This window comes from Saccostrea echinata, unplaced genomic scaffold (assembly GCF_033153115.1).
Source record: "Saccostrea echinata isolate AGI-Se365-2 ecotype Australia unplaced genomic scaffold, CSIRO_AGI_Sech_v1 ptg000015l, whole genome shotgun sequence".
Taxonomy (NCBI): Eukaryota; Metazoa; Mollusca; class Bivalvia; order Ostreida; family Ostreidae; genus Saccostrea; species Saccostrea echinata.
The window spans coordinates 11,165,167-11,181,144 of NW_026889764.1; the positions used below are offsets into that span (position 1 = coordinate 11,165,167).

At 32.6% G+C, this 15,978-nt stretch overlaps 1 protein-coding gene across 1 annotated transcript; it reads left to right on the forward strand.

Annotated features, from left to right (window-relative positions):
* Window positions 1–9,979: 9,979 nt before the first annotated feature.
* LOC133187606 (uncharacterized) lies at window positions 9,980–11,212 on the forward strand. The gene is made up of 3 exons (XM_061323026.1): window positions 9,980–10,370; window positions 10,744–10,875; window positions 11,127–11,212. The coding sequence occupies exons 1-3, from the start codon at window positions 9,980–9,982 to the stop codon at window positions 11,210–11,212; spliced, it is 609 nt and encodes a 202-aa protein (XP_061179010.1).
* Window positions 11,213–15,978: the final 4,766 nt, after the last annotated feature.

The window sequence follows — 15,978 nt, forward strand, 5'->3', positions numbered from 1 at the left end:
TTGTCTTGTAACAGATCGGCCAAACTGTAGAAACATTTGTATTGAACTTGCACTCATCCATAAGAAACTTGCTAACCAAGCGTAATGAACGATAAATCCCGCAACTTTGCACACCATAGGATAATCATTGAGCGTTATACCAAACTGAAACAATAATTGTGCAATCAAAAGTGAAACAGACAGAAACATAATACATTTTCCAGGAAGAGATCGTAATTCAGGACAAACGAAATAAATACTAAGAGTGATTAAAAGACTCAAAGAGGAAATACACATCAATACTAAAGATAATATACCTTCAGGTGTGTAACGATATACCCAAATTTCTTTTCTTTCTAACTTTGAGAAATTCAAATTATTGCTATCCAATTTTGCAAAATAGTCTTCCATGCAAAGTTGCACAGACTCTCCTACGTAATACAGCATAGAATCAAAGCAAACATCGAATGTGATAAGACACAGTTGAGATTTATTGTTGAAGATTATTTCATTTTTTCCAAGGACAACCATTGGACAGAATAATGTTTTTCGGAATGAATATGTCAGAAGCTTGGATGTTCTGTGAAAATTCGTAAATTCTGTTTGCAATTTTCTTTTAAATCCCTCGGGACTGTGGTCAATTGAAACAAATTGAAACAGGAAACTGGTTTCAGGATGGCGAAGGATTGGTGGTTTCTTTGTAATGCTTGTCATTGAAAAGATTTTTTCATTAAATAAAGAAATTAGTTTTGAGACATATTCTTTTAGATTTAGCATAGGAAAAACCATTATTTCAACATTCACCTTATAAAACATTGAATTCTTCACATCTTGGAAAATTGTTATGCTTAAAACTGTTGCTAATTTGAATTCTGAAAAATGTGTTGCTATTAAAAGATGTAACCATGAAACATAACTGATATATTTCTCATTGCTAGTTTCAGCGTTCTGAAGTCGACTTATGAAAAGAGTTGCAATTAACTTAATCTCGTCGCTGGCGTTTGACATGCAGTTTCCACTTTTGTATAAGAAATTTTTGAAGCACCTAACCTCTCGAGATATGTTCTGAAAATAACAATAAATATATATTATTTATTCTGAATAAGGAAAAGTTTTTATCATTTTTTTTTCAAAAATATCATTATATATATATATATATATATATATATATATATATATATATATATATATATATATATATATATATATATATATAATTACCTTATATTCATCATATACATGATAACGTATGCCAGTTTTCTTATAATTCTCCGGGAATTTCGTAGTTAATATTTGTAATTGACTAATGTTAGATTGAGATGTATTTACTGCATCTGATTCTTGAATTTTTGAAGGTAAAAACTTGGTGGTGGTTTGATCAGTGAAATAACTGTAGTTTTTGGGGGTCAGTGGAATTCGTGAAGTTGATACAATTATTGCTGGTTTAGTTGATCTTGGAGGTGGTGTTCTCTTAGGAATAATTTGCTGTTGCATCGGTATCATCAGTGTAGTTTTTGGGGGCGGTGGAATTCGTGAAGTTGATACAATTATTGCTGATTTAGTTGATCTTGGAGGTGGTGTTCTCTTAGGAGTAATTTGCTGTTGCATCGGTATCATCAGTGTAGTTTTTGGGGGCGGTGGAATTCGTGAAGTTGATACAATTATTGCTGGTTTAGGTGATCTTGGAGGAAATGTTCTCTCAGGGATAATTTGTTGTTCCTTTTTTTGTCTACAACCGCCATATAGTAAAATAAAACTAAGAGATAGAGGGCAAAAAGTTGCATGTGGAATCATTGTTGATGGTGTTGGTGTTGGTGGGTATGTTTTCATCATCGGAGTTCGTCTCTTCTGATTCTGATCATCTAATTCTAGTTTAGATATGGTAAATGATTGATTGTTATCCAGTGTTGCCGACGGTGTCTTGAGGGAGGTATTAAACTGCAAAATGATGATCTCAACAGTTAGCCCCTTTTTTTAGGTCTCCGAACTTCAAACATATTTCGACAAAGTATTAGTGGGTAGATATACTCAGATTTATTCAAAGGACCCGACCATTTTCAAGAATAAAAAAAAATGAAAATAGGGCCTGCCATTAAAAGAAGATCTCAAAACCACCCAGAAATAAAGGACAAAACGTGTATGAATGCTTTATGATATTATAATGAAAATTTGGCCAAACTATGACCCACACGTGTCAAGATGAGACCACGATAGGGTTCATAGTTCTGTATTGGGGAAAATCTTTAAAAATCTTTTCAGCAGTACTACAACACTTGGTATTGTCAATTTTTCATGTAATTTGATTTTCATCTGTGCAAACTAGGTTAGGGGTGGGGATATCAGGGGCTTATGTTTAATATCAAATTAGGAAAATTCTTTAACATTTGTCTACTAAAAAATTACAAGGGTACCGGTTGTATATTCCTGTTCCTTTGCAAATGTCATCATATAATTTTGTTCATGCATGAGTTCGAAAATGTTCCATTGAATTGTATAGGAATAATCTTAAAACATTTTTCTAAAAAGTTATCTAATTCATATGAAGCTATTTGATTCACTTCTAAAGGACTGAAGTTTGATTAAATGCAAGTATGCTTATTTAATGTAGATTTAATACTGTTCAATGATAAGGCCCCAGGAGCAGGAATAGAGTCACAGAAGGGATTCAAATCTCTTAATCAAGGAAAAAATCTTAAAAAAAAGAAATTCATATGCACTCATCATCATGTTATTCCGATTCAGTTCAGTAAAAAGGGTGTCTTTTCATTTATGTTGTACTATAAAAGACTTTAGCAAAACAATCTTCCAAAGAAAGACTTTAAATTGATAAATTTTTATGAAAATAATATCCTTGTCTAAATTAAATTCAAATTTGTCTTTAATAAATCGTGGCCTTTTGTAACAATTCAAACTGTGGTCTCACGTTATACAAATGAATAGATATACAAGTGTATCTATGAAAAACTTTGGATAAAATCAAATTTCTAGTTTTAAAAAGTGATAATTTTGACATAAATAGAACGACCACAGTTTTATCTAGGATTTTTTACCAGTCAGGGTATCCTAGTGTATGCATCTCGCTTCTTGATCGTGAGGCCTAGGTGCGAATCTCGTTCACCGCGTTGCGGTAAATCTAAGACAAAAACGTAGGTAGTGACTGTTCATTTGCCAAGAGGCCGACACTAAAAGTAAAAGTCACGGGATTTTCAGATGAGACCATAGAAACCGAGTTCCCGTGTAACGGTAGGCATTGACTAGTTAGAATAATCTAACTGTGTCTCGGGACAAGCCCTCACCACACAGTTAAACCGGGTCGGTAGGACAATATCATTTTAACGATAGAACATTCTATCTAGGCATTGGCATGATAAAGAACCCTCACTGCTCAATACTGTAAAGGGGATTAATTCCACGGGTTGTATTTTTCACGTTTTCCTCTCCTTGGACACGATCGCAGTTTGATGAATTCATGGAATAGATGTAAAATAAAAAGAATTATTTCAAACTTTTTTCCCTGATCCGCGGGAAAAGGATAGAAGCAAGTGCCGTTAAAGCACTTTGACGATAAACGTCAAATGACTTCCGTGCTTGCTATTACGATGAGGGATGTTGTACTTCCCCCACAGTTGTTAAACCAAGGTAAAACTGACACGTGTCACCCAAATGTTCTCCTTTCCGAAAGGATAAGAAATCACAGTTTACGAAAAATCATTGGTCCATTACGTTATGTCGACGAAATAGTAGTATCATTTGAATTAAGAAAATTTGAAGGAAAAAAACCCGGGTGTGTTTCTCAAATTGTCGATAAAATCAGGTGATAAATGCGAGATAATATTCGTTACTCAACATATACAACACGTGTTTTTGTTAAACACCAAGCGTTGGCTATTTATACGGCCATTCAACGATTAAAACGGGTCATTATCTGCAGATTTGAATTTTACGTCAAAATGGTAATTAAAATAATTAAATGACAAATACAACTCATAATTACTGCCTGCCTGCGTGATACATGTATATACAAAATTTTATATCCCTTTATTACTTAGTGCATGGTGGCTTGGACTCCCCCTACCCCTTAAAAATGGGGGAAATATGATTTGATTTAAAACTTATTCACTGTCTCTTGAATTCACTAATTTATTAATACCGTGAATATGGCGAATATTTAAACCGCGAGTTATTACCCCTTATACCGTAACCCGGAGTGCCGAGTATAGGTCTTTTAAAGACCTTAACTGGTACATGTACACGGAGACGTCTCTCTCTCTCTATATAAAAATACTCGAATGGAACGTTTCAATCAATTAGGATTTTCTACTTGCTATATCATCAATGTGTTAATTTTCAAGGGTATTCCTTCTGAATTCTTTATGAGACTTTACTTTAACCTTCTTTTCGACCTAAAAGATATAGGACATTCCTCTTAGGCTTTGAGGACCTAAGGACTATTTATGACATGCCCTTGAAAAAATCTTGAACATTTACACTCGTATGACCTTTACAACCTATATGGACCTCTTGTTAGATGTTTATTTTATCTAAGTTTAATCCGAATATATATATATATATATATATATATATATATATATATATATATATATATATATATATATATATATATATATATATATATATATATATATATATACTGTATAAAACTCTCTCTAAAAAAATCAACAACACAGTATATCCTAAGTGTCGGATCTACTAAATATATGCAAGGTCCAGGATGAAAATTTATATAAAGCACTAAAAATGACCAAAAACACAAACAATAGAAATTGTCAAGTTTTCGGGATGCCATATATATATATATATATATATATATATATATATATATATATATATATATATATATATATATATATATATATATATATATATATATATATTGCTTATTTTTGAAATCACATTTTGTCAATTGAAAAAAAGCTAAGAAAATAAAAATCACTATAAATTAAAATATCAATATAATTGAATTAAACTCCAAGAAGTAATATCAAATACATAGAATGAAACGTAATTTACGTTCGATATTAATTATAATACCAAAAAATAGTTAAATGAGATGATGCTAAACCTTAATTGTTATTTGGATTAATCTTTGTTGCATATTTAAGCTGAATAAATCAAACAACTATCAATATATCTTTTGTTATCAATTCGAATCCCTATGATGCATAATATATTTAAGTATTAAGCAATATTATTTAAAAATAAATAAACATAAAAAATTATTTTTCTTTGTTTTTTAATGAATTTCAGGACAAAAAAGTAATACATTCAATAAAATATATTTACAACTACTTACCTCGTTGTTTGTTGTTTGATCACTTTGATTCATCCAGCTACCGAAAGTAGCATATGTCATCTTAACTAGAACATGGAGACACACTAAATAAATTCCGTTATCCATGGTTACAGTTAACATCAAAGAAAAAAAAAAGCCCAACAGTACTTTTTTCTTTCTAATGTGAAGAAAAATTCATTTTGTCCGTTTACAAGATCAGCCCCCTTGAAGTACGATAGCAATCTGGTGCACTGTGTCTTAAAACTGGGGATTTATTTTCCCTAGCAACATGTGTTTTGAAACGTCCCTTGAGAAATAAGGGATATGTTACAGAATATCTTTGTTTTATATGTCATTATCGATGTTAAAATGAGCCGAACGTTCAGAATTATAAATTTGTAATAAAATGATATTGTCCAAACATCATTAACTTGATAGTTCAATGATGTTAATGTTATATTATGTATCGACAGCCAGACCACCCGGAATTTCACTAATTCTTTCAAAAACAAAACCAATTAAGATGAGTCTGTTTTCTGTACAATATCTTCAGTATGTAAAAGAAAAAAATATACATGTACATTACAATTTGTTTTATTTTAACTTTATATAATATATTATACATTTACACACAATTTTAGCAAGTCAAAAGCTAAAGGAGAGGTAAGGCGATGCAAATTTGTCATTGTGCTCTGAACCTTTGAGCTGAAAAGAATGCAGCGGCTGGTCATCTTCATTCTATTAAGAAACTAATCGATTAAATGAAGTTTAATCTGCATTTTTGAGTCAGGTTTAAATGCTACGAACATGTCAAATATTTCTATGAATTTCCTGTTCCATTTTCTTTGTATTGAACGTTCTGTAGAATAGCAAAAATTTAAAACGACTTGTGCAAACTAAGCAATATCTAGTCTATACTTTCAGGTTTTTCTCTATGAGAGCTATGCAGGTTGCTAGATATTTATTATTCAAAAAAGCTTTTCCGTTCAATGATACTAATTCAGAGAGAGAGAGAGAGAGAGAGAGAGAGAGAGAGAGAGAGAGAGAGATGAACCATTCCCATGACTACACGATACAAGATATTTCTGTTTCATTGCATGTTCTTTAGTGTTCTAATTGGAGAGAGAGAGAGAGAGAGAGAGAGAGAGAGAGAGAGAGATGCACATCTGAACTAGCATTCCCGGTTCTTCTTGCGTAATTACGGGATAATTAATTCCTCGCGTATATTTACGAATCTACAATAATAATAAAATATTATTTTTTTCTTGATATTTGTGTAATAAATTTTCAGGAACAACAAAAGCAATTTACATTTGATAAAAAATATATAAAATTACGTACCTCATTGCCTGTGGTTTTCTCCACTTTGATTCATCCAATGACCAGAAGAAAGAGTGACCATCCTCACTAGGACAAGAAAGCATAGTAATGAAAGTCTTCTAACCATGATTGCACCTAATATGGAAGCAAAGAAATAGCCTGACAAATACTATATTTTGTTTTTCTTGTGACTCAAAATTCAAAATAAGTCCCAACTGAAAGAGAATGCGAGATTGTGCACTGTGTCATAACAACTACCATGATATGTCCCTAGAAAATTTTAATTATGGGGAAAATGTATTTTATAAGTCTTCGTTTTTGTTTTAAAATACATTGGAGATCGGTTTTGCAATTCTTAATGTTGTTATGCAATATGTAAATTGTATAGATAACAAACAGTGATCAATATGTGACATACTGACATTGTTTACTCCCTATTCTCATGGGTCATTTAGAAAAATAAAAATGGTGTAAATAACAGAAGCTAAAACGTGTACTGTATTTAATAAATACCTAACTACAAACATGGATCTTTTTACGGTCAAATTTGACCAGTTTGTGAATGATGTAATAAAGAGTATTTTTTATTTCATTGCAATTATGACTTAATAATTTATTCGTTCAGTTTCATAAAGTCATAACGATGCTGATCGTAAAAGTTATGGAAACAAAAAGAATAAAAAAAAAATCGTTATTTATTTTATTTTTACATCAAAATTTGGTTTTGCTTAATACAAACTATTTATGTTTCATTGTAATAAAAATGAAGATTTTATGGTCTCATATAACGATGCCGTTCATCAGAGAATGGACATTGGGGGGTTACTTTTTTTTTTATTGGAAGTACTCTCCTAAGCATTTGGGTTCCAAAGAGAGAGAATTAATTTCTATCAAAATGAGTGTTTAAAATTAATTGTTATATTCATAAAATATTGAATATATACAACCTAATACAATGTGAGTAAAAGACAGAGAGTCAAATGCATTTTAAGGAGTTTTCTTGGGAACTATCTTTCCTTGCGAAAGAAAGGATTTCAAAGAAGGCATGCATAAAAATTTGCATAAAAATTTATCTTAGAGTACGTTTTAAACATTTCCTTAATTAAGTAACCCTTAAGTACAACTATTTTTTTCAGAAATCAGACAAACAGTACAGACATAAATCTAATATATGGAATTTGAAAGTAAGCCGTTCGATTTTTTTTTAATTAACGCAAGACTTACAATCACAAAACTCTTGAAAATAAATTCAATATTTTCATTTAATTCTTATTTACAATCTTAATAACTTTAAAAAAAAAACGTGACCCCACATTTTGGGGTTATTCATATACAAAGCAGAAGATATTGCAATAACATTCATGCATAAAGTTTTAAAATGACATAACTCTTTCACCAAATTTTAGATACATACTTTATTCATATTATATTTTCCTACCTTAAGACCAAAACGGTCAGGATTCATATTTTTTTCTTACCAAATTTTATAATACATGTACTATCCTTGAGAATTTATTGACATAAAACGTATAATCATGTTTATAATATATTTTAACAACAGTAATTTAAATCAATCAAGATATAAAAATCAATTTTTCCTGAGTGCAAAATGTTAAATTTTGACTGGCTTTCACTAAGAAACAAAGCACGTGTCAACCTTTACTATTTTTACTCTTTATCACAATAGATATTAGAAATATACTTCACGAGAAACTGACGTTACAATACTCTCAGGTGCGTACCTCCTTAAGGATCGCGGGAGCCATTAAGATTCGTTAAATATCTCAACAAAAACACATATTAAAGAGAATATTCAAATATAATACCGTAATGTAATAAGGATAATATGAGAGAGAGAGAGAGAGAGAGAGAGAGAGAGAGAGAGAGAGAGAAGGTTTCTTAATGGGCTGTTTAACGTGGCTGCCCTGCTACACTTTTTTACTTAGTGCCAAAGTTAAAAACCCATGGTACTGTTTCAGTAAAATATTAGTACACATTATCAGACTATAATATGATAGATAAATAATGAGATGGTGTTGAATAGTTTACACAAAACAGAATGTTTTCTCTAAACTATTCAACACTATCGAGTTATTTATCTAACTTTAAAAAATTCCCCACTTTGGACCCCAAAGAAACACTTACCCATTCTTATATCCAACTTTGCTGTAATACAATAGCATGAAACCTTGTCACTGCGTGGTAGAATAAACATTAGGAACTATACGCATTTTCAATACTCTAGGAACAATGAAATGTATACGTTTTGGCTCAATTTTATTAGAAACAATTTCCCTATAAAAGTATTATAAAAATTTAACAGTTGTATGTTTAAAATCAATTTGTCATTTCATTTCCCCTGGCAATATTCATTTGCGTTATTTAACTTTCCACGTTATAACGGCTCTAACGTCTTTTAAGCACACCAGTTCTGAAATGCACTAAATTAATAAAAAGGAGATCGAAGAAATTAACAATTATGAAGAAAGAAAATATGAGAATGTAAATATAAGCATTGAATTTTTTTTTTGGATGTCGTCGGTCCTATAAGAGTCCTATAATATTGTCCGTGCCGACAAATTAAACCGCGTGTTAGCGCGGTATGATAATTTGCTGCACGCCAGGTGCTGTTATAGGACCGACGACATCCAAAACTAAGGATTTAATGCTTAATTGAACGTCCTTTTTACAGTTTCCTTTTTTAGTAAACTTCCCTTAACTTTATTGGTAGTTTGTCTACATGTAGAAAACACCAGGGGCCCGTTTCACAAAGATTTCCTAAGATATTTCTTAAGGTACAAGTTATGATATGCCTAAGTGTTATTTTTTTTCCTGAGACATATCTTAAACCATTTATATATAACCTTTACGAGCCAATGGGATTCACCCCCACCCCTTTTTTCACAAAAAAAAAACTGCGAGGTAAAAATTAATTCGTATGCAGAAATTAATAGGCAGTCTCTTTGAGATATGAGATTTATTTTTCTTAATTAAGGTTATTGTTACAACATGTATGTTAAATAAACATGTACGTGCACAGAAAGGTCACATAGTATCAACGATCAATCGTACATTTCATGCACGTAAAGTGATATGTACCTCCAACTCGTACACAATTATTATACATGTATCTACGTTGTTGGGTAGAGGAAACGATGGGGGAGAAGTATTAAAAAACAGTTATTGACTATTAAAAACAATTCATTTAATTAGACATTGCTGTGAAACAAAAAATTTGGGTCTTTGGTTTCGGCAACTTAAATCGAACACTCTAGTCAGCAGTTAAAGTGTCTTTCATTTAGTCATGAATGAGTGCATTGCATTGCCTAGTCCATGTAAATAGTCCGTGCTTAGATGTATACATGCTTTCCCGCCCACAAAATCAGAATGTCTCGACCAAAGAGGAACCCAAATTTTACTACTGCAGAAATTTCTATGTTGACTGAAGAAGTGGAGAAACGGAAGGACGTGATATTCTCTCGACAGAATTCATCTGTGACCAACCAGGCAAAAAAGGGAGAATGGGACCTAATCTGTGAAAAAGTGAATGCCGTAAATACATCCCATTTACGTACAGCAGATAAACTGAAAAAGAAATGGAGTGTTCTCTGTAGTGAGACAAAGAAAAAAATTTCCAAATTAAAGCAGGAGCAAGTGAGGACTGGTTGCGGTCAATTGCCTGCGGATTGTAGCGTAACCCCTGTGGAGGACAAAATACAGTCCATTATTGGAGAAACTGCAATATCTGGAGTAGACGGGGGCATTGACACTCTTGAAGGTAATGCTGGATAAAAGTGGTTTCTACTAAATTTACAATAAGATAATTTAAAGCCATACCATTAGACACCTCTAGAAATTAATCACATATAAAATAAAATTAAAATTCTAAGGAAAGGTTGGCATTTTTCAAATAAATCTATGCATAAATCCTTTATACAAGTTTAAACAATTGTTGCAATAATAATACCAAAAACAGAAGTTTAATTGTTCTTTTTAAGTAAACAAGCAGTCAATAGATTAATTAGATTCAATTTAAATATACAGATATTTTATTTATAAACTTGTATAAAGGATTTATGCATAGATTTATTTGAAAAATGCCAACCTTTCCTTAGAATTTTAATTTTATTTTATATGTGATTAATTTCTAGAGGTGTCTTATGGTATGGCAGGAAAAGGGGCACTAATCATCCCAGCGGCTGACCAGTCACTTGAAGGATCAACGGATACTATAGCTACATGTAGATCTACAACTTCAAACAGACAGACTTCTACAGAGGGCGGTAAATATGTTTTCGTCTTCTATTCTGAAAGGAGGGAAGAGGCATTCTAAAAAGAAATTACATACGTATGTTGTATTACTGAATGCTAGTACATGATTTGATAATTATTTTATTTTATTTTATTTTTTTAATGAACTCTCTTTGTTTCAAATATTAAAATTTAAAAATTATATTTTAACGTCATTTCATTGTACATGTACTAACTTGTGAGGATTTATATGTATATATAATTCTTGTTCATTTACCAACAGCAAAGAAATGTAAGGTAGACGTTAAAACACCTTCGCTGGATTTAATTGATGTTGAAAAGACTGGAAATAGAAAAAAAGAGACTTGATGTGGAAATGAAAAGACTAGAAGTCGAGGAACAAAGGCTTCTACAGAAAGGACAAGATTACAGCTAGAACAGGAGAAACACAGCATAAAATTCTGTCAGCTGGGCATTATTTCCAATGCCACTATCACTTCTCAACAATAAATATTTATTTTTCATCTTTTTATTCTTATTGATAAAATTTGCACATTTACAAGCAATACTTGTCACAGGTTACTCTATATGAGTTGATGTACATATAAGAATAGAAGAAATTGTTGCTTAAAATCTTGCGTCAATAAATTGTCTTCTAACTTCTGTTCCGTCATTCAATGTCCCACGATCCACATTGTCGTTTCCGTCATTAATAACGGCCCTTCCAACTGGGTCTGGAACTTTATTGTCAATGCATATATTATGCAGAACTGCAGTTGCAACTATAATATTGCAGGTTCTTTTAGATGAGAACTGAAGTGTACCGCCTATTGTGTCCACACAACGAAATCGCATTTTCCATACACCAAAACATCTTTCAATGACGTTTCTTGTTTTCATATGAGGATTATTGTAGGCATTTTCTTTAGCGGTGGTTGGGTTTAGAACAGGTGTGACTAAATATGGATTAAGTGGATACCCACTGTCACCTAAAAGTCACCCTCTTGATATTATCTTGTTTTCTAAAACCTGACAAAGTTTAGAATTGTTCCAAACAAATGAGTCATGTGATGACCCTGGCCATTTTGCTACAACATTGAGAAACTTTAAATTGGCATCACACACAGCCATGGTGCTAATTGAATGACAATTTTTCCTGTTCACGAAGACATTTTCTTCAAAACTTGGAGACTTAATTCCAACATGTGTTCCGTCTATCGCACCAATAACATTTGGAAATCCACTTGTTCTTGAGAAATGGAACATAGTATTTGTAATTGCAGTCTCATCAGTAGGCATTTTTATATATCTTGGACTGTTTTTACTAAGGATTCAGACACATCCCTAACAATTCTTGATATGCTTGCTTTACTTATACTATGCAAGTCAGCAGTAACCGTTTGGAAACTCCATGTGGCTAAAAACCGTAAAGCAACCATGACCTGGAGGGAAGGTGGAAGTGAGTGTGATCTTGTAGGCCTTCTGATATCGTTTTCGATCTCCCCACAGAGATATCTTGAATCAAATGGCGAGGGAGTCTAAACTTTGAGATAATCTCATGATCATCCATATAATCCATTGGATCATTTCTGTCTCGAAATATTCTTTCTCGTCGAAAGAGATTCCTATGATTTATAATAACATAAGTAGCCGCCATATTTAATCTGTTCTTAAGACATCGATTTACCTCTCCTAAAGTTAAGACACAACTTAGGAATTTCATAAGATATCAATAGATTAGTGAAAAAGTTCTTTCCTAAGATAAAACTTAGTCCTAAGTAGGTTTTGTGAAACGGGCCCCAGCTTTTTTGTCAAACGTGTTTACTCATTTATTGTTTTACATGAGAAATGTTTTACACGAGATTATGTTTCTAAATATTTCATCACACTACTAGTGTGTTTCTTGTTATTTTAACTAGGAAAATGATGATTTAATCCTGACTGGTTTAATTTTGTACAGGCTCATGTATGATAATTAAACCCTGAGGGGTATGTTTACCTGTCTTATCAAATCAGGTGAGGGTTCAGCGAGTTGTTTTCAAATTATTAAACATAATTAATTCGTTTTTGCATACTCTGAAGACAATCGTGTATTTTCTAAGGGATTTAAGTGAAGTACTTACATGTTCTTGAGTAATAGCAGTTCCACGTGACATTTGTAACAAAACATGGAAAAGACTTCTGGCTGTGTCCTTTTGTAATTAGATGTAGATCAAAGACATGATTGTGGGTATACTTTTTTTTTTTACATTTCTGGGATGGATATCACTCTAGCTGAAGTATGAATTACACAGTAATCCTTAAAAAGTTAATCAATTAAACAACGCCCCTTTTCTTATAATATTCCCTCTTAATTTTTGGCCCAAGTAGATGTCAGAAAGAGAGAAACAAAGGAGAGAGAGAGAGAGAGAGAGAGAGAGAGAGAGAGAGAGAGAGAGAGAATACCCCAGCCTTATGCAAACCCAAAAACTACGTATGGTCACCTTTTTTTCATGCATTGTTTTCAGAATAGTCCAAAGCTGAAAATATATACCAAGTTACTATAGAATGACTTTTAGCCATGTCAGTACCTAATCAATGTGTTTTTAGTAGTAAAATCGAGCATAGCTAATTCAACCACAGAGCTTTATCAATTTTAAGATGCAAGACTTGTTCAACTCTTAATCATTCTTAAAATATTTATATCATCATTCCTGATGATTTCTGGAAGAACTAGGAATATGACCAAAAGTCTGTATCTATTGACTTATAAACATGAACATGTATGTGAGAAGAGTAAATAATGATGACAAGTCAGAAGTGGGGTTAATATTCACAAATTTTAGGAGTTTCAACAATTAAGACATGCAGAGATAATAGATATGTAAAATTAGCTACAGGTAACTGGCTACAACAAGTGGGTAAAGTTAGCTACTAGTACATGTAACTGGATACGATAAGTGAATAAAGTTAGCTACTAGTATCTGGTTTCTATTAACTGACTTAAAAAATGTGAATAAAGCTAGCTACTAATAACTGGCTACGACATGTGGGTAAAGCTAGCTACTAGTAGCTTTTTACTAGAAACTGACATAAAATGCGAGTAAAGGTACGTAGGTATAAGTGACTGGGTACATTTCAAATATTAATTTAAAGAAAAAAATGTATTGAATGTATTTTTAATTTTTTTGAATAACAACCTCGTAGTTTTTGTTTCGATAGTCAAAATATTTGATATTAAAATATGCTATTTTTAATCTACTTGCAGTTTAATACTATCGTTGCGTATGTTTTTTGAATTGGTCATATCTTAGAAAAAACCGTTAGTGTGCTGTTTCTTTTTTTATTTCGAAAACACAACTTCCGTCCGAAGAGCCTTCTGCTGGTATTTTTATTTTGAATCACGAGCAACGTCGCCGTAATGTGACATTACAAATATTAATCATTTTGTCACCATGACTTAGGCGTGCTGTGTCTTTAGAAGGCGGGCAATCCGACTTTGATGTCAGTGTTTGCAACAAACCCAACGGACTTTGGCGCAGACCATCGGTCTTTGGTGCGACTATCAAACTACTGAGTATATTACATATTGTGCTTTTTTTTTTTCGAAAGCACTTTCTCAACACATAATCATATTACTAATTCAAAATGCATACGAAACTAAATATGGATCTGCAAGTAGATTAAATGAAAAAAAATATTTTAATACAAGATATTTTGACTAGCGAAACAAAAATACGAGATTGTTATTCAAAGAAAATTGAAAAAATACATTAAATACACCATTTTTTCTTTTAATTAAAATTTATAATGTAATGTAGCCAGTCACTAATACCTACGTACCTTAACTCACATTTTAATTTAGTTTCTAGTAACGAACAACTAGTCGCTAACTTTACTCACATGTCGTAGCCAGTTACTAGTAGCTAGCTTCATTCACATTTTAAGTCAGTTACTAGTAGCCAGTTACTAGTAGCTAACTTTACTTACCTGTCGTAGCCAGTTACTAGTAACCAGTTTCTAGTAGCTAATTTTACCTACTTGTCGTAGCCAGTTACTAGTAGCCACTTATTAGTAGCTAACTTTACATGTCTAGTGATAACTCCTTCCCCTTTTCCCCATTCCCAACACCTCAATTTGTTCATACATGTATGCAAACCTATAATTTTTGTTTTGACATAAAAAATTGGGAGATATAGTTTAATGATGCATTTCTGAATGATTTTTCATTCCTAATTCTAGGAGGATGGGTTGATCCAAATCATGGATGAAAAGTCATACAATCTTATCAATGATTGACTTTTGAATTTGATGCAGGTCATATTGTGAGCATCGCCAGCGTGGCGCAGTGGTTAGAGCGTCTGCTCTAGAGTCGCGGAGTAAGGAGTTGATCCTTACGTTGTGGGTTCGAATCCCACTGTGGGACGTGGAGACCGGTCCTTCGGATGAGACCGTATTAACCGAGGTCCCGTGTCGCAGTAGGTGCAGACACGAAAAAGATCCTTCACTGCTCAATGGCCGTAAGTGCCGAGTATAAGACAAAATTTGCAGCTCTCCACCGGCAAGTGGTGGCGTCTCCATATGAGTGAAAAATTCTCGAGAGGGACGTTAAACAACAAACAAACAAACAAACATATTGTGAGCAATTCCAGTTCAAAGCGGTAAAGGATGACCTCCAGGGGTTCATTAACTTAATTTATACCATAGTTACATAATGACACAAGAACAAAATTATGTATGGTCAATGGGAAAATTTTTTAATTTCTTTTTTGAGTTTCATGATCATTTGTCGTGTCAGGGACAGGGGGTGGCCAGGGAGACCTCTGGGCGTGGGTGGGGGTGGGAGGCGTCATGACCCCTTATACCATTTAATGTGTCATAATACAAAAACAGCTTTGGGGTTTCCGATTTTATTTAAAGCTTTTTGATTGTTTCCATATAAAAAAATGGGAATGACCCCCCAAGGACTAGCTTCAATGTATAACTAGCATGTGGCATCCCATGATCTTTGACCATTTTTAAACTATAACCTAACCATTTGCATTTCAGTTTATTTTACCCCATTCTATACCTAAACTTGTACCTACCGCCTGTCATAGGTACTGTCAACTTCATTACATATAATCCAATTAAAACACACAATGAATCAATTCCTA

Bases quoted from the DNA above. Each gene is read 5' to 3' on its own strand.
- LOC133187606 (XM_061323026.1), top strand. From the start codon at position 9,980: ATGTCTCGACCAAAGAGGAACCCAAATTTTACTACTGCAGAAATTTCT. The intron at 10,371-10,743 runs GTAATGCTGGAT...ATTAATTTCTAG, and splicing joins GGGCATTGACACTCTTGAAG to AGGTGTCTTATGGTATGGCA. The intron at 10,876-11,126 runs GTAAATATGTTT...ATTTACCAACAG, and splicing joins ACAGACTTCTACAGAGGGCG to CAAAGAAATGTAAGGTAGAC.